The sequence below is a fragment of the Pithys albifrons genome, chromosome 5 (genome assembly GCF_047495875.1).
Source record: "Pithys albifrons albifrons isolate INPA30051 chromosome 5, PitAlb_v1, whole genome shotgun sequence".
NCBI lineage: Eukaryota > Metazoa > Chordata > Aves > Passeriformes > Thamnophilidae > Pithys > Pithys albifrons.
In genome coordinates this window covers 43,548,422-43,570,911 of record NC_092462.1, presented here as the reverse complement: position 1 = coordinate 43,570,911, position 22,490 = coordinate 43,548,422, and the positions used below count along the sequence as shown (strand labels likewise).

The following is a 22,490-nucleotide window of genomic DNA, read 5'->3' as shown; positions in this document are numbered from 1 at the left end:
ACAGGATGGAGATTTTCGTCTTTTCAGCGGGTGTTTTAAGTACTGCATAGAGTGTTGTCTGTGGCAGGACATACATGAAATTTTCAGTGTACTTAAGGATAGTTGGTTTGTGTAGAATGAAGTATGGAATGATATTGTGCTGTCTTTGTTTTGGTTTTACTAAGTACTTATTACCTGACTGATGAAATAATATTAAATTTTGTTGACATTAGCATTGAATGCTATTTTAGAAGAACAACAGGCCTAAGGCTCAGTTGTCCCTTACACTCTGGCACTTGGTGGAGGCCTGAATTACAGTAGCACAGCAGCCTCAGAGAAATAGTATTTTTTTTCTTCAGCGTAATAGAGTTACATGTTTCAAAACCTTCAATTTAGAGAACTCTGTCTGTCATGTAAGGCTGTGACTGTACTTGGCTGCTGCTTCAAGGTGTTTCCCAGTGCCAGACTATAGTGATGGCCAGAAGTTATCAGAAAGTTAAGAAGTTAACAGAAACACAGATAGAAGTATTTTTTTTTTTAGTTGCTGTAAAAGTGGAAAGAATCTGATCTATGATACTGGCCACAATTAGTGCTAGAATCACAATTTTTATTGAGTACTACAGAAGGGTATAGTACTTGTAAACAGTGCACTCCAGTCTGCACTGTTTCCATAGTCTATGTTGTACGTTTGGATGTCATAACTATTAATGAATTAACTTTTTTTTTCAAGTTACCTTGCTTTTTCTTAGCATTTCTGACAAGGACCATAAAGTGGTGGGAATAAAAAAAAAACATCAAAAAGTCCCTATGCATAACACACAGGGTTCCACTTGCCAACTGTCCTGATTTGACTGTGCCTCTAGAAGTTACTTAAGGGGAAAAGGAGGACAAAAGAGTATGGATGTGTTCCTGTTTAAGGCCTCTGAGGACTGCTGAGAAGCAGACAAGAACCGCATCTTCTCCTATGCCAGATGCTCTTTCCTGATTTGTTGGGTTGTTTTGGTAGTGTTTTTATTTTTTTAATCCTGTCAGCTGTGCTATAGCCTGTGTGTTCATACTGCTCAGAAAAATGGTTATTGTTTCATAGTAATTAGTAAGGTAAGAAAAAAAAAACATAAGAAAAATAGAGCTTATAAGAAGAGATGAATAGGAACAAGAAGTCTGCCAAGGAAGTTGTCTATGTTCATCTGTGTTTGATCTGGATAGTGTTCAAGAATTGCACTGTCACTAACATGCAGTATGAGGCAAAGTACTGTTTAGAACAGATACTATTTAAAATAAAATCAGCAGAAACAAAAATGAAGAGGAAAATACCAGCTTTGTAAAATGTCTTTGTTTTTCTGGCCTATTCTAGCTGTGCAAGTGGAGATTTTAATTACAATCTGTAAACCGTCTGTTCTGAGTTGTTTAACATTAGAAGACAAAATATGGTAATATTATATTAAATAAGATTTTACTTAAAAACCAAAACAACCAAGCCTCTAATAAGCAAGGGTGATGTGATTCGTTCTTTGTTTTGACAACTAAGCAAAGTTTCACAAAATGTAAAGTAGAGATTTGGCCATAAAAACTGTAAACTTCTGGGAGCTGAGGTTCTTTGGCCCTTTTTCACATAAAACGCTAATTTCATAAATGTTAAGAACTTCCTGGGAAATACATGATGACTATCTAGAGGTATCAGAGATTCAAGTAGTAAACTGCAGTATGTGCTGAGTGTTTTCCCCAATTTTATCTTTAATTCAAGAGGTTATGGAGACCTTAGTGATAGTTTATGCTGCAGTGACTTAACTGTTCAGAATTCAGGACAAAGTTGAAGTCTGGGTTCGTGTGTTGGCAGACTTGTGCCATTGAGGGACAGCATGCTTCTGTGTTTAGAACTTTGATTTGAATTGGTTGTTCATTGAAGGTCATATTTGATCTAACTTCTGTTCATGAAATTCTTAAAATACTGCTTTCCCTTTCCATTGCTTTTAAAGCAGCTGAAAAAGCTTTTTTATTTGCCTAGCTTACTAGAAGTTAGATTAATTGAGTTTGTAATCAGATTTCAAGCATCATGTTCCAGACCAGGGATTTTTTATAGTTTGTTTCAAAATGTCACTCTCAGTGCAAATTCTGCTAAACTGCATTTTCATGCTTTGCTGAGAAATGATTGCTGGTTTTGATTTCCATTACAGAATCATTAATATTGTTAATTAGAGTTCTCATGGATAAGCACACTTAAGGAGGATGATCCCCGGGAATTGGGAGTATTATAGTTTGAGCATTTGTTAATAAGATAGAATTGGCATATGTAAGACTGTCAGATTTGAGGTGTATTTTTATGTTTATTTCTGTTTTTAAGGGTGATTTTGATTGTAAGACTTGGGTCGTCAATTTCAATTGGAAGAAATGCTGGTTCTTGTTAAGAATGGGGTTAATGTTTTAATTTTTTTCGCATTTGCTGTATTCAAAAACCATCCTGTCCTTCCATATTAAATTCTGTCCAAATTCTGTTCTATAGCATTCACTTAGGAATTTTACTTCCTTTTGATGAAATTGATAGAAAAATCCTATTGCATCAAGAGGGAACAATATGTTGTCTAAAATTTCTGACGTGAATATTATGAAATCAGCTCTGATTTTCCTGTAAAGATGACTGACAAACATTGCATCAGATCACTTTTGAACTCCTCTGGTGGTTAGTGACTGAATTGGAATTTCTTTTTATCCTGACTACAAGTCTTTGGGATTACCAGAACTTTACACCCTAAATATTCTTTGGTAGAGGATTTCTCTACTTGTCTTGCTACATAAAAAGCAAATGGTTTGTAAAAACTAAAATTACCAAATTCCTTCAGTGTTAGGACATGGATGGGAACTTAGATGATTAAAGATTTTTTGTGAATGGGAGAAGAATTGGAGCAGAGATAGAGCTTTTACAGCACTGAAGATATAATAGGAGCACAAAAGTGAAAATGTTTTCTAGGAGTCAGAATATGCTGTTGAAATTGATGATATGAATCAACATTTTACTATTCCATGTTGGATCTACACGACTGCAAGATTAAAATAAATGAACTATTACTTAAATCTGACTTTATTATTTCTCTTCGATATATGAGTTCCTATCATTTTTCTCTGCTTTCTTGAGAACCACTGGAACAAGAAGCCAGTGAACTTATAAACTCCATGAGTGCTAAGTGCTGGCTTTCACATAGCATCCAGTCTTAGGCTGCCCATATATGTAAAACAGGCCACTCTAGTCAACATTTGCAAAAGCAAAACATTGTCACACCAATCAGTGACTGGTTCTAGACCTGTGATTTGGTAGGAGAATCATTATATTTATTTAAAAAAAAAGTTAACAGTTAAACTCATTGTATTCTCTTTAGAAGATATAGTAGACAACTGAAGTTTACATGCATGAGTATTCATTACTGTGCATAGAAATTAAAAATTAAGCTATTAGTGTTCTCATAAGCAAAATCAGGAAAGATTTAGTGTTCTGGCAGAAGCAGGATCAATTTCAACTAGAATAATGACAATAGGATGATGTTTTATAAATACTGATGTAAGGTCAGATTGTACAGTAGCATTAAGGGGATAGGGGAAAAAATCCCTAAATACTCCATACAGTTGCATTCATTTGGGTTTGATTGTGTTTTGTGACATAAATGCTGATGTAGAACCAGAAGAAATTCACGTTTTGGTAGTCAGAGCTTCCCCCACCCCTAGATGCTGGATTATTATCTGTTCATTTTATTGCTGGGTGGAAACAACAGAAAGAAAGCTGAGTCATATTAGATGAAGGAGAACTAGGTGTGGTGGCCTTTCCTCCACCGTCCTCAGTGTGTGAGGGGTGAAGGGAAGTTTTTTTCTTCATTTTCCCATCCCCTTTTGCATAGCTTTTATAATAGAGGAATGTTATTTTGAGTCTTCATTTTTTATATTGTCAAAGTAATCCACTCCTCTGTTGTGCCCATCTCTAATAATCACAGAATCATAGAACAGTTTGGGTTGAAAGGAACCTTAATGATCATCCAATTCCAACCCCCTGCCATGGGCAGGGAGACATTCTGCTAGACCAGGCTGTTCAAAGCCCCATCCAAGCTGCACTTGAACACTGCCAGGGGTGGGCCATCCGCATATACAGGGTTTTCAGCTTGCATACACATACCTTACCTGTCTACTCCATCAATTTTAAACTGGGTTTTTTAAATACCCTTTATGCTTCTAAAAAAGTTCATTCAGGAATTAATCTCTTGATTAGTGTTAAACAGTTTGTTAGGTAGACATTTTTGCATAGATGACTGACCATAAAATGGTTTTCCTGGATGCTTTCTATTTCAGATTGGAATTATAAAGAGCACATAGAGAAAAAATGTTCACCCAACAATTCAGGATCTGTTGGGTGACAAACACGAGAAAAATGGAAAACTAATGAGATGTCAGGTTACTTTGGATAGTGCATGCTTAGAGTGTGAGTGACCCTGTAGAAAATCAGAGACATTCTGAAAACCAGAGCTGCCCTTTTGAATAAAGATCTGTATAATGTAATTTTTTCAATGGTCAGATGACCAGACAGATTCTAAGCCTTTCATTAAACATTTATGCAAAAGCCAGTGTAAAATATACAGAAATAATATTATAAATTCAGATCTAATATAAAATTAAAAATTAATTAAAAGATAAAGTTGCTTATGTCTGCTATATCATACTGTTAGTCACTATCCCTACAACACATATTTCTTTTTGAGATACTGTTATTTTTGGTATGGTACTTTTTCCCCCTTCATACCTTTTGAAATGTGACTTAAGAGTACAGACACATGAGAACTGATTCTCTACAAAAGCAAAATCGGTTCAGTCTTCTTTTTCCTTGAGGTAGGTTTTGATAACTAAGGAGTCAGAATTTGTAAATATTAGGTGAGCAGATTGCAAGAGGAGAGCTTCTTTCCACAAAAGTTATCTTTTTATCTTTCTTCAAAATTGGTCAAGGCTATCTTAAAATTAATCTGCCACTTATGATACAGCTACTGTTAAGAAAGCAGGATGTGTGTAAAATAAAGAGTTACTCTGTACAGCACATTAGCCTGCCAACTCTGTTCTGCACGAATCACAAGCAATAGAGTAGCATTGCTGGCAGCCTTGCAGAAAGGTAACTAGTACACTCGAGTCTTATGTTTGGTAGGACATAAAGGTTTTACAGGATTTTCCAGGGCATACATAGAGTTTACGCTGACTTCAGATGAAGTACTTGTATGCCACATCCATCATTTAGGTTTAGAAGTGAGGCCACAATAAGTAACAAATTTATTTACTCTCAAGCAAGTCTCCTGACTAAACTAGAGGTGCAAAAAGTGTAACATGAATCAAGAGTAGAATCCAGGTAACTGCATGCTCAAGGCTGTGTGTTCATTTTTAAGCGCAAATTTATGCAGAAACTGCAGGTAACCACAGCACAAATCCAGTGACTACTGGATAGGAGTATTTTGTTGTTGTTTTTTAATAGTAAATCTACCATCAAACAAAATATAAATACTGAGGTAGAGAGACTGGAAATGTAAAATAGTGATATATCAGAGCTTAGTTGCTGCTGCTGATGTTCTGCAAAAAATAAAAATGGAAATTATAAAGTCACTAGCTTGCTTTCAGGAAAACGTTTTTAGACTGCATGCAATGCACATGTTTTTTGGGATTGTAGTGTCGCTCCTTTTTTTTCACTTTTGTAGCCTTTGACACTTTATTGAGCCAATTTCCACACTGACATCTGGTGGTAGTTCTGAAATGTTGTGTTGCTTGAAATGCCACATATGAGTATTTTGCAGGTCTAAGCATTAGATTCTATCCCCTCCAGCCCTTCTAAAACGATCCTATTGATGTCTTAAAATTTTAAACTATCATTGTCAGACTTGCAGCTTCCCACAAGGCAAAAAAGTAATGAATAAATGAGTAATTGCTTAATATTTTGCTCAGCCAGTATAATGCATTAAAAAAACATGTCTGTAGTGTGTGAAGAACACAATACTTAAAGTTAATTCCTCTCCTGAAGAACTCCTTTGAAAACATAGTGGCATAGTTTTATTGAGGTCCTGTTTTACTGATGGGGTAGGTAGGTAGATAGATAGATAGATAGATAGATAGATAGATAGATAGATAGATAGATAGATAGATAGATAGACAGACAGATAATCTGTGTGAAGTAAATGAGCTCAGGAGAAGTGCCACATCATGCATAGTCACTTTATGTGGCTTTATCCAGGGTCCAGAACTGGCTGTCATGGTGATAGTTTGACTCATCTTGGCTCCCTTCCCGATTAGGCCTTTGCGTCAGTATAACAGACACTAAGGGCTGTGACAAAGCCCTTCAAAATTTCCGCTGAAATAGCTGCTAGGGCTTGCTCTGTTCATCATCCTGACATATATCAGGTTGATTTTATGTTCTATTTAGAAAATATCTCAAATCAGACAACCTGTAGGAGCTAGTGCATTGGGAAAAGGAAAATGCAGAGTTTTGTTGTGCCATGGCTTTGTGAATCCATTTAATATTCTTCCCACATTACACCACGTTATGTACTCTTTTGATACATGCATGTTATGGTTGTACCTGTAGAGTAAGCTGCTTATAAATACAAAGTTGTATTTCTTTACAGTGGATAAATTCTTTAGTCAGTTCTGGCTTAGACCATCTCTTACAGGCTCAGCACTCAGATTTTTATTTTGTTTGTGAATTCTGTAGCTCTTCCTTAATTTGTAATTAATTTTATGTGTGTAAGATACTGCGCATTTTTGCTCCATTTTTGCTGCTTTGCATTCCCAGAATAATGGCAGGCATTGGTTAGTCCTAATGCTACGAAAGTTAACTTATATTTTCTTTTCTGTGAAATTTCTAACTGAACATAAATCAGCACATTAAGAAAATTCAGTCAACTAATTCATTTGGGCACATAGATAAGAATGTTTCACATTTAAGTATTTGCTCATTAATGTGTATAATGATAAAAATTTCAAGAATTTGGCAACTAAATCATATAGTTTAATACGGTATAAAATTTACTGTTATCACTGATGAATAGTGAGGGTCATTTAGGTCCCAAAGGCAAAATACCTTTTATGAGCAGTGCTGGCTGGTCTGATAAATTTCAAAGGATGTTGGAAAGGAAATCAAGTAATTTATTTATTTAATATGTAGTACATAAGTGCCAAAAGCTGTTACAATATTTTTATTTCTTGTAGCTTTGGATTAGCCTTAATATGTTTGTCTGTATATATTAACACAGATTGTAGAATCAATATCATTGTATTCATTTTTATTTATTCATTTATCACATTTATTCTATTTTTACACATTTTTGCGTATATATTGAACATTTTCTACTTTTATTTCTTCCTATTAAACAGGTATAATTGAGACTGCAGATCGCCTGGATCATGAGACAACTTCACATTACTGGTTAACTGTTTATGCAACAGACCAAGGCGTTGTACCTTTATCATCTTTCATTGAAATCTACATAGAAGTTGGGGATGTTAATGATAATGCTCCTCAGACCACAGAACCAGTTTATTACCCAGAGGTGATGGAAAACTCCCTTAAAGATGTATCTGTCGTTCAGATTGAGGCATTTGATCCAGATTCTAGCTCAAGTGAAAAATTGACCTACAAGATTACAAGTGGAAATCCACAGGGATTCTTTGCAATAAACCCCAAAACTGGTAAGTACAATACAGTATTTTATGTATTAATAAATTAATGTATTTGCATAAATACATAAATCGGATAAAATCAAGGTCTTTGATTTAGCATTGTAAACAAGGTTAGAGTTAACCTGGTATCTTGGCTATGTCAATATTGGTAAGTTATACAAAGATGTAGAAGAAGATTTGAGAGTGAAGCATTTGGTTCAAAGTACTTGACATCCACGTCCTACATGTTTTGAGAAGGCTTAGTTCCCAGTAGCACCACTCTAAACTGGTCAATGTCCAGGCGCTTTTGTAGTGCAGTAAATAATACAGTAAAAATACATATTTTAGCTTAGTTTCATCCAAATTGGTTTTGGCAGTCTCAGTCTTCAAAGCTTTGTGAAGAGATTTTTGTCTGACTTTTTTCTTCTTTTTGTGAAGGGGAAATAGTCTTGGTATAAGCAAAATAATCCATTTATTAGCTGCAAACTCACTTGTCCCACAGTCTAAAGAGACTTTAAGTAACCGTTGCTGCTGTAAGAAAAAACAAAATCTGGAAGATAATTTGCAGAACTGATTGTTATGTAATGAAAAGAAAGAGTGAGTTCAGTGGTTCTTTGGAAAGCTTCAGAAAAAACACAATGAGGTTTTAACAAGAAAGTAGAAAAGCAAGAACCAAGTAACCTTTCAGTACTTAAACTGCAGATACTGAAATGTGTATATGGTAGAGATAAAGGAAACAAAATAATCGGTCTTAAAAGAAGCTACGTAGTAATTTTGAAAACATTGTAAGGGTTGCCTACCATCCCTTCCTTCTGAATGAGTGTAGAAAAAGTAATAAATGTACTGGATGTTTTTCCCACAGGTATTTTTTAACAGTAAGAAAGAGTTTAGTTTTATTTCAATAATATTTTGCTGGGTTAGGCACAACTTAGCTTTTCGTATGTTGTGTTTAGGTATTATTTCAAAATAAAAATTACAAAAGATGCTTCTGATTCACTCTGCCAGATATATTTTTTTTGTCTCAGTACAGAGATTTTTAGATTAGAGCTGCTGCAGAGTTGCAGAGTGACTGTATTCTGTAACAAACCCAGTAAGTACAAGGGATCAATAGAAACATTATTAATTTAACTCTTGCTCATTCATATAGGGAACTTAGGTGGATTTTAAGGAGCAAAAGTGGAGTGAAAAATATGTTTTGAAGGCTGTGCTGACACTGCGGCCTTCATTCTGTTTCATAGTTACTGCAACTCAGGGTGTGAAAGACTTATGTGCTCTGTCAGCTGTAATTGCTGTTTGAGCAAAGCTCTGAGAGCAAACTCAGGTATGTTATTTGGGTTACTTCTGACAATAATTTCTTTGTCAGCATTTGCTGCATCTGCTTGTGAAGACACTACCAAGAGAAACATGAATTGGCTATAGTGACAGAAGATCTTTAGCATAGTTAAAGTCTGCATCTAAATACCATATTTGCAGAGTGTTGGTTTTAGAAAAAAGGCAACCTGAGAAGTAAAACATTAAAAATTCAACCAGAGTCTTCTAAACTGAGTGCAGAAACTGTGTGCTTATTTCTGTTCGTTTTTCTCTGTGTTTTCTCTCATTTTACATGATGTCAAAGGAAAAAATATCTGATTGTCTATCTGCTTCCTTGCCCTTTATAACTTTGAAAAGATTTTGAAAAGATTTTTTACCTGCTACTTCAGTCTTTCCTGTTGTCTCAACTACTAATACTTATAAAAATAGAAATAAAATTACCTGTAAGTTGGGTGGAAAGAACTCTGTGACTGCAGTATTCAAATTGCACGTGAACATAAACTCTACCTACATTCATTTGTTCTTTATTGTATGTAATTGGCCAGCTATTTTTAGTTGCTGTGTCCTTAATTTTCCTGTAGTTCATTTTCTCTTTCTTTTTTTTTTTTCTAGTTCTTTCCCTTTCTGCCTTCTGTATCATTATGGAGCACTTTCCAAACTGTGTTTTTAAGAAAGACATTTGTCTGCCTCCTTTGCCAAAGTTTTGAGAAAAAGAAACATCTTTATTCCATTTAACGGATAGAAGACTAAGGGTACCAGGAGATTGTGACTTGTCTTTAGACAGTTTGTAGTTTCCCATGTCAGTAGCTTACTGCCGATCTCATTTATGTTAGAAAGGGATCTTGAGGGAGCTCAACACACTAGGTGGTGAAGTGAGAAGAAACACTTACAGAAAAGTAATAAAGGTTTTCCATCAAGAGTTTCTTACCTGCCTGTATTTGTAGCACGCATCCTATAGAAGCAAGCAGTCCTTCTAAGCTCAGTATTAAAGACAAAAAAGAGCATCTGGAAATAATTAAGTAATTATATCTCAGGACACAACCACTGAAAAGAAAAGAATCTCCCTCTGATCTACATTCAGCAGTAGAATTTTTTTTCCCATAATATAATTAAAGTCACAGGAGTAGTTATGCACCCACCATGCACCATTCATATCACCCTTCATTGGTGCCTGCTACTGTTAAAGTTGTAATGCTGGAAAGACATATTAAGCATAGTGAGGAGGGGAAGACAAAAGGTGGGCAGAGCAGAGAGGAGAATCCCCTTTGAGTGGTTTCTGTTGTGTTCCCAGAGTGCACTCAAGTAAGTTAAATAGGTACTAAATTGCTAGCTCAAGTACATTGTCTTCACATTAAATAGGAGCCTGGATTTCACTAGAGCTAATGAGCTGTACTGGTTTTGCTGTACGTGCTCAGTTTGCAACTGTCAGTCTGCAGTGGGCACTAACATAGTGGTTAAGATGAGTTTTGACTGAGGCTACCAGGTTCATAACTTCTGAAGTCTCTCTTCTGTCTACTAGATACATTGAGCCTGAATAGATCTAATTTGGGGTGAAAGTGCTTACACTAGGATTGACATGTTAAGGAGCTGAAAAAAACACTTTGAAAGCTATCGTTCTAGTTATAAGACAGTATATTTTATCTCTCTTGATTAATTAAAATAGGGCTCAGCTGAGGAGACATTTGACTAGAATTGGAGAGGCCAAATCCTGTCTTGTTTACTTATGTGGGTATACCCTTGTTGGACCCTGTAAGGCGTTTTGTCAGAGATACCTTCACAGTGGCCCAGATTTGCCTTCCAACCACAGGGGAGATAGGGCTGGAACATGAATCAAGTCTTTCACTGTATCCCATTGTAACACTGAAAGTGACAGTTAAGAGTTAAGTAGGTGCTGCTGTGCAGTCCCAAAGGCAAGCTGGGGACTGTAATGTCAGGGAAAAGCTGGTGTTAAAATATGTGGTGAGTGTTAAAAGTATGTTTCAGTTTGTAATATGTTATTGTCTCCTCTCCAGGTCTGGGATCCATAATTTTCTTTCTCTTTATAAAACTTAATGCTATGGTGTTGTGGTCCATGGCTAGAACTCCTACACATGGTAGTAATACAGATTATAAATAGCAACAACATAGATGTAACCTGTGTCAATGGAAACACTGCATTCTGTTCTCCTGAAGTAGCTGATTAATTTCTAGAATTTTATGGGCTTCACACTAAGATGTCTGTGTCTTTGTATAATAATCCTGTATTTTTAGAAACTGTCCAATGTGGACCTTTGTAGGATATACTTCATCTTTACAGGAAGAGGAGATTTCTTTGCATGACAGGAACTATAGATCTGTTTCTCAAAAATACTACTAGCTGAAGTAGTATCTGTGTGCTGCTTCTAGCAATCAATTTCCAAGTATCTCCTTTAGTAAGTCTTAATTGACACTTAAAAATGTCTTTTATATTTTAAATATTTACACAATAACATAGTTAAAGAAACACTGCTAAGTTTTTCTTTGCATTCAGTTTCAGTTGTTGGAGCAGGATATATAACACAGTACATCACAGGACATTTTGTAATCTTTTCATATATACTTGACCTTTCATTACAGCAAACGAAATATCATTTTCTTTAGGTTTGGGGTTTCCATGTAATGAAAAGAAACTGCTGTACATATGACCTGTCCAAGGAGAATGAAAGCAGTTATCGTAATATTATTTACAGGAAAGAATTAGAAGACTGATTGCACGATTTTCATAATCTAAACCCAGCCATAGACAAACATGTAAGCTATGGTTTTTGCAAAATAGCTTGTAATTAATACAGAAGTAATTGACTAAACAGAAAAGCTTCAACTCATGTTAATATATTTTGGTGGCAGGAGTTGAAGTTGCATAATTTGGTATCTGTTGTGAACACACGTCCTGGGACTTTATGGTTAATCCCAGCACTTAACACTAGAGCTATTGCACTGAGGCTCAGAAAACATTTTTAAAGTATGGCTACTTCTTAATGATACAAGCTTTGTATGATAAGTATCTCAAAGATTGCTGAGTTAAGATGCCTGAAAGAAGCTTATGCTGACTTATAAATGCCAGTGTCTGCATTAGAATGGCAAAATCTGCACTTGCATAGTGAAAAGAATTCCAGATTTCCTTAGTATTACTGATTAATAGAAAGGAATCCTGAACATTTGTAAAGGGCCAGGGAAGACTACAGTTGAGTTGTTCATTTCCCCTACTTGGCTGTAAACCAGAAATAATTGTATGATGCAGTTGCTTCAGAGCATTGTAAAGGGACGTTAATTCATATACGAAACACTTTGGTATTATTATGAGAATGCTGTGGACATTCCTTTGATAAAAGGAGTAAGTCTGTTTAGATAAAGATTTTTAGCTAGGGAATTTCAGTAGAAGCTTTGAGTAATTACCCGTTTCAGTACATAACTGTATCCTTTGCATTTTACACAGTAACCTTTAAAGCAGCATCTGTGCGTATCTGTCTGATTTCGAGACTGAAGTGAAATAGGAAATGGTACAGCTGCGAACAACTTCCATGGGTTTCCGATAACACCAGAGAATTACTTAGTAAGGAAATGAAGGGCCAGTGACCGCACAGTAGTATTGGCTTCATCTTGACAAAGGAAATCTTTGTTTAACTACTTGTGAGTTTTAATCCCAACTGATGTAATATTTTGGAACTTGAATAAAACCAGTATTACTGCATTGCAACCTTATGTGATTTTACAGTTAAATAAAGATCCAAATGCTGAAATTACTCTTGAAACTTTCATAGCTGGCAAACAATGCCATACTTAATTATTGGTCACACATGTCACACAGCTCACAGTGTTTGTAGCAGTCTCCATGTGTTCAACTGTTTATCTCTCACATGCAGAGAAAGTAAAATATTTGATTACACTGTCTCTTGAACAGACTTTTTTCTTTAGCTTTACTGAAAATGTGACCAGAATTAACACAAATGTTTGTTAAACTCTTGCAGCCACAGAGGATTGCATGAGTAGGTGAAAGTTTATATGGACATACAATTGAAAAGAGAGTTTAATTCTGAAAAAAAACTACTTTTATATTTCTTTTTAAATATTGCTTAAAGCACTTGAAGTGCTACTTGACCAGTGGTTTTCAACCTGGTCTTTTCGTGTAACAGGTAAAACATATCTGTGAAATTTCTAGTAATATCTTTATATCCACTTACTCTACAATATCCAAGGATTTAGAATTTAAAAAGATAGAAATTTTCCTGTAATAGAGGCAGCTATTTTAAAAATTGCTTCTAAATATTTATGTAGTGAACATTTCTTCTAAATTTTAGGTAGTGGTGTTGGGGCTTTTTAAAATTTACTTTATTTGTTCTCCTATATCTCTTGTAAAAAGAGAAATGGTAGGAGCTGTGAAAATAAATGAGAAGCGCAGCCATCCTTTCCTCTTCCTTTACTTGTCCCTGGAGCTACATGAAATCTTCAGGTCATGCTCAGCATGATCTGTGTTGTAAACCAAGCGTTTAAAAGACAGTGAGGTTTTCTTTCAATTTTCCCATATTCTGATGCAGCACTCATGAAATCATGGAAAAGCTTGGGTTGGAAGAGACCTTAAAACTCATCTGGTTCCAATCCCCCTGCCATGAGTGGCGGGCATGCCACCCACTAGATCAGTTTGCTCAGGGCCTCATTCAGTGTGGCCTTGAACACTCCCAGGGATGGGGCATCCACGGCTTCTCTGGGCAACCTGTGCCAGTGCCTCACCACCCTCTGACTGAGTAGAGAATTTCTTCCTAACATCTAATCAAAATCTTTCCTCCTTTAGTTTAAAACCATTCCCTCTTGTCCTGTCACCATCTGCCCATGTGAAAAGTCATTCTCTTTAATAATGTTCTTTTAGGTACTTCAATGCTGCTATGAGGTCTTCCCAGAGCCTTCTCTTCATGCTGAGCAATCCAACTCTCTCTGCCTGTCTGCATATGAGAGATGCTTCAGCTCTCTGATGATTTTTGTGGCCCTCCTCTGGACCTGCTCTAACCAGATCCATGTCTTTCTTGTACTGAGGACTGACCCTACAGCTGAACACAGCACTGCAGGTGGGCTCTCACAAAAGCAGAGTAGAGGGGCAGAATCACCTCCCTTGACCTGCTGGCCACACTGCTTTTGATGCAGCCCAAGATGTGATTGGCCTTTTGAGCTGCAAGTGTACATTGTTGGCTCATGTCCAGCTTTTCATCTATAAGAACACCCTCTGCAGGGTTGCGATCAATGAATTCATCTTTCAGTCTGAACTCTTGTCTGGGTACGCCCTAACCCAGATGCAGCACCTTGACCCCGGACTTGTTGAACTTCACGAGGTTCTTTTGGGTCTACCTCAGGTTTGTCCAGGTTCCTGTGGATGGGATCTCATCTTTCTCTTGTGTCCTTTGCACCGCTCATCTTCATGTCATCTGCAAGCTTGCTGTGTGTGAAGACAGACTCCCTCTATATCATATGTTCTTTTCAGCTGGAGTATGTAAGGTGCAAAATTACAATTCTATCCGTGGAAGATACAGTGATCAGACACTGTTACGCACTATTTCCAAAGTAGCACCTTTACATATGCTTTCAAACATACCAGTCTTTCATTGGCAGGCTCAAATAATAGTGTAACTTAAAGGAGTTTGTGTATATAATAACGCTATAACGTTAGTATTGATTAATTTCCTATTAAGAGATTACTCAGAATTAATGCACTGATTCACGTCTAGCTTGGCTTGATTTTTTTTTTTTAATCAATGAAAATAAAAGCTCAATCCCAGCAAAAATGTAGTTCTAGGTGAAATACTATTTTTCTATCTGAAAACTTCACCAGTTTAGGAAGAGTTTAGGAATAAACAGCAAGTGAAATTGCTAAGGAACTATCTTTAAGACCATGTCAACCAAAGCTGTTCAGTTCCTTTATGATAAGCTTGCTTCAGTATGATAGCTTATTAGGACTATCTTGTTTCTTTTTTAACTCAGCAACCTGCCTTGATGGTGATAAATTACAGTGGCACCCTGTCTGTAGCTTATAGTCATTATCTGTACATGGCTAGTAAGACACGGAATTTATTTTTTGCCAGCTGCAAAGATGAAATCTGTTCTTTAAGGTGTCTTTTATTAATTTTCAGTGACCTGTTTTTATTAACCTATTTATTTATTTTGGTTGTGAAGTCCATAGAAGACAAGATTTGACTACAGTCTTGCCAAAAAGCTTATCTGAACACCTTTAGAAATTAAATACAGGCCTTTTCTGATGGTCATTGTAAGGTAAGCTAGGTGTAAAACAGTTAACTTGAAATCAGTTGAAAGAAGATCAAAAAATTGTTGTCTTTCTGTGACAGTGATGAAACAATCATGGATTATTGTGTTATAAGTCATTTTGTGCATATTTCAGGAAGTGGTGGGATACTGGAAGCAGTACAAAAAATGTCATAAGAGAACTTTCAGAGAGTAAAACTTGACACTCACTGTATTATGAGAGTTGTCTAAGACATGACTTGATCACATCTAGTATTTTCATGAGAGGGAAACTGCTGATTCCAAGGGACTCAAACCAAAGAAAGATATAGTCCTCTGTCTGGAAGTGAAACCTCTCTTGAATTCGATATAATACATCATTTCTTAAGTGAGGATGGTTAGTAGGAAATCCAGCCTTGAAGAGGGACAGCATCTTTATTACCTGGAGACAAAATTGGTCTTCAGCTTACAGAGTGTATGCTGTAATTTCCCCAATACTTTCAGGTTATGTTATGCAGTAGTTAAACTAGATTTTCATTATAGCCACATCTGAATTCAAAATCCATACTTTCTTCAACTCTTAGACTGATTTATATATTAAGACCTTGTAAACAGATGTTAATATATAACAATATGTTAAAAAATAGCCTTTAAAATTTATTAGTTATTTGTCCATTTTGAGATTGAAGTGGGGGAACAAGAGCTTAAATAATAATTGACTCGGTTGCAGTAACCATGACTGATGAGAACTTAAATGGTAATTAACTGATGTAATCCAGAGAAACTATTTCTGCTGACTGGTTATGGCTTGCATTTAACAGAGGATAAAAACCTCAGTGACCAAATACGCCCTCGCTTATATTTAGTTTATGTCTTTTATCTGTTTGTTTTGGTTTGAGGGGAGAAAACCAAAATGTTTACCCACAAGCAGGGGAGGGGGCCTCCTCCACAATAATCATGCCACTCTTTATCAAATTTAAGAAAAAAAAAGGAGTTTTAATAGAAGAAGGATAACTGTTCTTAACTGAGATATATATATATGTGTATATATATATATATATATATATATATATATATATATATATATATAACAGACTAGTGCAAACTGCTTCCCCAACACCACAAGAGAGAGAAAAAAAAAACAAAAACCAAACAACAACAAAACCCAGCAGGTTTTTCCTCCGGGAGGAAAGTTATACTTAAGCAGTGCCAAATGTCACAGTCCGGCTGGCTGCGGAGTGAGTTCCCAGTAGTTCCCAGTCCCTCTCCAGCGAGACAGACGAGTGATGAGCTCTCAGATGAACTCTGTGTCTCTTGTCCCAGATGAAGGAAAAAGAAAGCTGAAAGTGGGGAACCACCACATGTCCTGCAAAAGCAGCTGCACACCTCTCTCTCCTGGGTCACTGCTCCAGCCAGGGCGGGCAGGCCGTGACGGTGCAGGCGGTGGTGACTGCAACAGAGACCAGGATCCCAGATGCAGGAACCAGGAGAAACAGCCACGGCGAGGAGAAAATACAACGTCTCAGCCAGAAACCCTAGCAGTAGCCAGCAGAGCGGCTTCCCTCCTCCGCAGCCACCGCTCCCCCCAGTTCTGCCGAGCTAAGAAGGGAAAGATGTCCCCCAAAACAAAGGAGACAAACTTGCCCCCATCCAAGTGATCAGCAGTTAACTACTTCTTTTGTTAACTGCTGACATGGTCAGTTAGTGGCAGGGGAGAGAATTTACATAATAATCCCAAACTACAACACTGTTGAAATTAGTTATAAAAAGTGTTGTAGTTGCTTTCCATATTTCCTTCAATCTTCAGTGCCAATGCATTCAAAGATCAGAGAAACTGTATTTCTTTTCATATACTGCAATTCAAATAGTGATAAACTGTACTGTTAACACAGTGCCCACCTAACAGTTTTTTGTTTTTTAAAGAGATTGCCTTTTCAGCATTGAAGGAAAATAGTTGTTGATGTGCTGTTTTTCAGATACAGAGGTAACTTGATGTAGCTGGGAACTGAGATTAAAAAAATTTCTGCTAATGTCTGCTGCCTTGTACTATATTTGTTCCAAATGTAGCAGTTTTATTTATATTTACATAACTGAATGCTGTACTTGCGTTTTTGTCTGTTTTACAACTATTTTAAACAGAAATCTGAAGTAAGTTTTATCTGAATGCAGTTGCGACTATTTTAATTTTTCAGTAGACCTCAAATAGACAGCAACTATCACCAGAATGTAAACTCAAAGAAGGAACGAAGGGAGAACACAATTATATTTGTTACCTAGTGCAGGTTTGTTGTTTTGATTTTGTTATGGATGTTTGCAGTTAGTTTCAATTAATTATAGTAGCTCTCCACCTAGTGAGGCAGAACAACTATGATTTATCCAAATTCTCTTTAAATTACTAAGCTGCTGTTGTGAAAATAATTCCGATGAGGTGATTTTTGAAATATGACTAAATACAAAAATTGTACCAATTCACTAGAGATACTTTTTGCTCATCATTATCTTAGAAATATTTGTTATAAACTTGTGTTTCTCAAGGATGTTTGACCCATTTTGCCATTGATTTCAGATGAAACAATAGTCAGTAATATGAATTACTATTGTTCCTGTTGATTTTGAGGATGGGGGAGTGGTGATGATAAGAGACAGAAAGAAAATGCAAGAATATGACTGCAAAATAATGCTCTAAGTCAGTTTTGCTTTGAAATTGAAACATTTGGTACAGTGACCTGTTACTCACATATGCTGTCATTTCATTAACAACAATAAACAAATTCTCCCCACCTCATAACAGGAATTTCAAAACTGATTGTTCTACAGACTTTTCAGAGCTTAAGTGAAATCATCTTTCACTTGCCACTCCTGTGGGGGTGTGGTGTATGCAGAAGTGTGGTCATGCATTTATTTGTGAAGAGGGAGTGGCACAGCAATGGAGATCTCCAAAGTGTTACAGAAAGGAGAAGGAGCTCAATCTAAAAAACCCGAGAACTTCTTTTTTCGGTAGAAAGAGCAGAGTGGGGGACTCTTTTTGCAGAGCTGACTTATATTAGGTCCAAAGATTCTCCCCAACCCTCTTAATAGGTAGTCATAAAAGCCACACTGCATAGGAATACTCGACCTTATTATCATGGCTGTAGTTCAAAAAAGCTCTTCAACAATGGATGAAATCTGTTGGTGCACCATTAAACATTTTATAATATAGAAAAACTGGGAAAAAAGGGAAAAATATAATGATTACCATAATGAAACCTTTTACAGTCTTAAGCTGAAGTGAAACACTTCACCAAAGCTAAATTTGCACTTAGGAAAATGTCTAGCAGTAAAGAGTTAAGTAAAAAGAATGTCATGCATGTGTATGTGATTCTAAATCCAGAAGTGTTACATTTCCTTTGTTGGCATTAGTTTCTGCTGAATATACAGGATATATATGGTGAAGACTAAGCCCTTCTGTTAGTTGTCTGAAGTGTTTTAACAGAAGTGTGGTATGCTTGGTCAAAAAGACCGGGGATTTTAACAGATCAAAGCATATATATTTTGTTCTTTCTGCATATTTTTCAGCTTACTCATTTGAGTTTTATTGACCCACTTCATTAACAGGATTTTATCTGAAATTAGACTTTCTTTAACAAACTAGTGTGTAGAGTAGTAGTACATGGTAGAATTTTGTCTTGAGTGCTTGCAGCAGAAGCTTTTGAGTTGTTTTTTTTTCATCTCCAAGTATTAGTTGTCATTTACTGGTGGTGGCCCCAGTCTTAATATCTCTTGATGAGGAAGAAGTGGATAGGAAACTGTTGAAAGGTGCTGTCTTTCTGCTCTTATGTCTAATTGCTACTGCTGTGAGAGATAGAATCTTGTCAGAGGATGTAGACTAACTATTGAATATTCAGAGAAATGCAAGCATCATGAGGTATTTCTGCTAGGATTACTTTATTTTTTTCTGCTTTTTGAGGTTTTCCCCATCCTTAACCTAGCTATTCAACAGCCAATTCCTTTAGTTGCTATGCTGAAATCTACCCTTTTTCCTTGCGACTCTGATGAGTCTTGAGATGAATGCTTCAGAGGAGGGCTAATGCCAGCTTTCGCCAGAGGTACTTAATAGAAAGAGGTATTTAGGAGAACTTGTGTTTCTTGAAATCACCTACAAGGCCCTTTGCTGGAGGGAAGCAGATGAGGTATCAGCTCTGCCACTTGTTCACTTACAATTAATCGTGCTGTGCTGTTTCCAGTAGAGCCCGGGAAAAGAAAATGTGTAGCTTGACCAGCCTTAGCCAGGAAATTAAAACTTCGTTTAGAATATGTGACAATAAATATTTTCAGTTGTCATTGTTCACAGCTCTGTAATCTCCATGTGAAGATAATATCTCAAGGAGGTTAATAGAGAATTGTCATATCAGTTTTTTTCTCTCTTTCCCCTCTTCATAAATTCACAGTAATAATGCAGCTTTTTTCCTTGCTATTTGTTTTGTTTATTTTGGGGGTTTTGTTTAATTTTCACCTCCTTTTACTTGTAACTTACCAAATTATGTATTTTAACCATAGCATACATGTTTTCTATGGGCTGTAAAAGCATAAAAATATAAAGCAGGAGAAGATGATTCATCATTGTTTAGAATAATAGGTATGGAAAAGATTTGATATGATAGCAAACCAAACTGCTGGAAAAACAAATAAAGATTTGACCATAATTGAAACAGCCATTATTTGCACTGTCTGTTTTTGGGGAATAATTGTTTGAACATTTGACAGCTCTAATATTGCCTTATATAGGTTGTGTTCATATTATTTAGTATAGGATGCCTATTTTGATGGTATATGTAGACTACAGATGCATTTTGACAGAAGCATTGAGTAGCTATGCATCTGTGGTGTGCAATTCTGTTTCTGTTGGCTTTTTTCTTTTAAGTGAAATTGGAATCTTTATTGCCTTTCTTACATGCTCTGCTTTTTATCCACTGTGGGACAAAGTGGAAGGCTTTTTTATTGTAGCAGACCAACCCTGAAAACTTTATAAGTGGATTTTAATTTTGCTTATATGAGGTCTTATTAATAAAAAGATTACGCTATAATTAGAAAAAGGAACGTGAAGTATACCACCTGTGTTTTGATATCTCTTTCATCCTTAATTGGCAATTGCTTCCCTGTTTTTCAGTTTGACACTTAAGGATTAAGATGGCAATGCTCTCCTGTCACTGTAAAAAGCAATGTCTCATGACATTGCAGCATTCTTTGTAGATAGTGTATGCTGGATTCCTTTTTCAGACAGTATGGGATACTTCAGCCAGTAGTGGCTTAAGCTGGGCAAATCCATTGGTGTTTGCTTCATTAAAAGCTAAATTTGGTCTAGCAGGATTTACTAGCAAAGATTCAGTGCCATTTGAACACAGCAATGGTGTTTGTGGGGCCAGCTTGTACCTGCAAACTGATTAATAGCTTTTATGCAGCAAAGAAACTGAGTTATTTCTTTTATCTGCATCCATGGCACAGTTAACCCACACCATAGCAAACCATTCCTCTCTAATTAAGCGTTAACCAAATTTACTTTTCCTTAAACTCAATAGTTACAATTTTGAACTGACTGTTAGGGAGAATTATTTCAAGTAAGATTCTTTTGTATTTAGATTTAATTCTTTTTGTCACCTCTTACTCTTTGACTTTCTTCATATAAAGCAAACCCCATCACACCTTCCTAATCTTGCATCAAGGGTGTATCAAAGTTTTGTGACAAAATGTAACAACATGAATCAAAAACTTGTGGCCGTTCTCTGCTCTTGTCAACAGCAACTGTTTGAGTCCTTGTCATTGCCAAATCAACCCAACACAGACAAATTGCTGTCGTTTTCACCATTATGCAACTCTGCAGGTCATGCTTTTTTTGTTGTTACCACTAAAAATACAAGTGTTTCTCCTGAAGAGATTGGTAATTATTCAGAGAATGTCTGTAAGCACCCTTTGAAAAAGGCATATGAGCACCCTTTGAAAACAAGACTTCATGTGAGAGCATTACATACATTACTTTTGTCAGAAGCATAAGATGCACAGATGTGCTGGAACACTGAACTTTGTTTGTCTTCAGACTTGCAACAGTTTAGTTTTTACATTGCAAAGAATATTTTCGTGGCTTTTAAGGATTAGAAACTCCTCATCCCTTCTCTTAATGAAGGTGTAAATTCTGCAAAAATAGAAGAGGCCACCTAAGAAGAAATTGAGATTGAGGATATCAGTAACGGCTGATTTAACCTAACCTTCATTCAGATTATTTTCTTGAAGGATTTGATTAATTATTCTCTTATGGTTACAGGTCTAATTACAACCACTTCCAGAAAACTAGATCGAGAGCAGCAGGGAGAGCACATACTGGAGGTAAATAATTTCTTTAGTTCTCTGAAAAACAATGACTGTAAGGTCATTGGTCCTTTACGCAGAGTTAAGTTTACCAGGCTTGATTACTATATGAAGAATTTCAGAAGTAACTTCCTTTATGTTCATTATGTTTCCTGCAGAAAACTGTTGCAAAACTATGTATAAAAACAGTGTATTGCAGATTTCTTGTAAGAAAAAGAGTAAAGGTACAGATTGAATGCAATTTTTTGGTTTTATTTCTGTAAACTAAGATTTACTTTCAAACCATACAAAGGCATGACGGTTAAAAGGAGTGTGATTCCTTTTTCATGTTCCTGTGTAATTATTGGAATAGCTATTTCAGCCTAACTTTTTGCTGACTATAGGCTTCTGAAAAAGAAGTGCAGAACGGTATTTTTAACATTGAGAATACAGATTGCATGTGAGTAGCCCTATTTCCTGCGTAACATATTTACCAATTGCATGAGTTGCAAAACATGCATTGTAGAGTCAGAGTCCAAGACCATGAAATTCATTACATAATGCTTTTATTTAGCTGCATTTAATTGATTGCCTGGAATTCATATAACTTTTCTCATTCTGTGTCAAACAACATGAAAGAAAAACACATAGACAACTTCAAGTCATCCAGTTTCACAATGTTGTCAAGCAGTATAACAGCATGATACTTCACCTGTAATGAAAACTTACTATTCACAATGATCCTTATGTACTGAGTTTTATCTGAAACCTTTATCATGCCTCTACTTCTGGATTACAAATAAAGACTGCAATAGCAGTTGGCAAAAACTAACATTAAAGCCAGAGAAACAAGTCTGGACTTAATCAAAATTTGTGAAACCCTTAGAAAGGTATTGTAATAGGAATGCAATGACTGCATAGACTTGGAGTTGATTGCATTCCATGATAGCATTGACTATCCTTTTGCTCAGTTG

General features: G+C 36.1%; 1 protein-coding gene across 4 annotated transcripts in view; it reads left to right on the top strand.

Annotated features, from left to right (window-relative positions):
* The window catches only part of FAT1 (FAT atypical cadherin 1), a 100,302-nt gene that overhangs the window by 28,566 nt on the left and 49,246 nt on the right, over nt 1-22,490 (top strand). For 3 of the 4 annotated variants that reach the window (XM_071556363.1, XM_071556362.1, XM_071556361.1), the window contains exons 3-4: nt 7,360-7,674; nt 21,494-21,555. In XM_071556363.1, the coding sequence (XP_071412464.1) occupies nt 7,360-7,674; nt 21,494-21,555 (377 nt within the window). Of the gene's footprint in view, nt 1-7,359; nt 7,675-12,409; nt 12,608-21,493; nt 21,556-22,490 lie in introns of those variants that run through there. The other variant, XM_071556364.1, reaches the window with a different exon arrangement.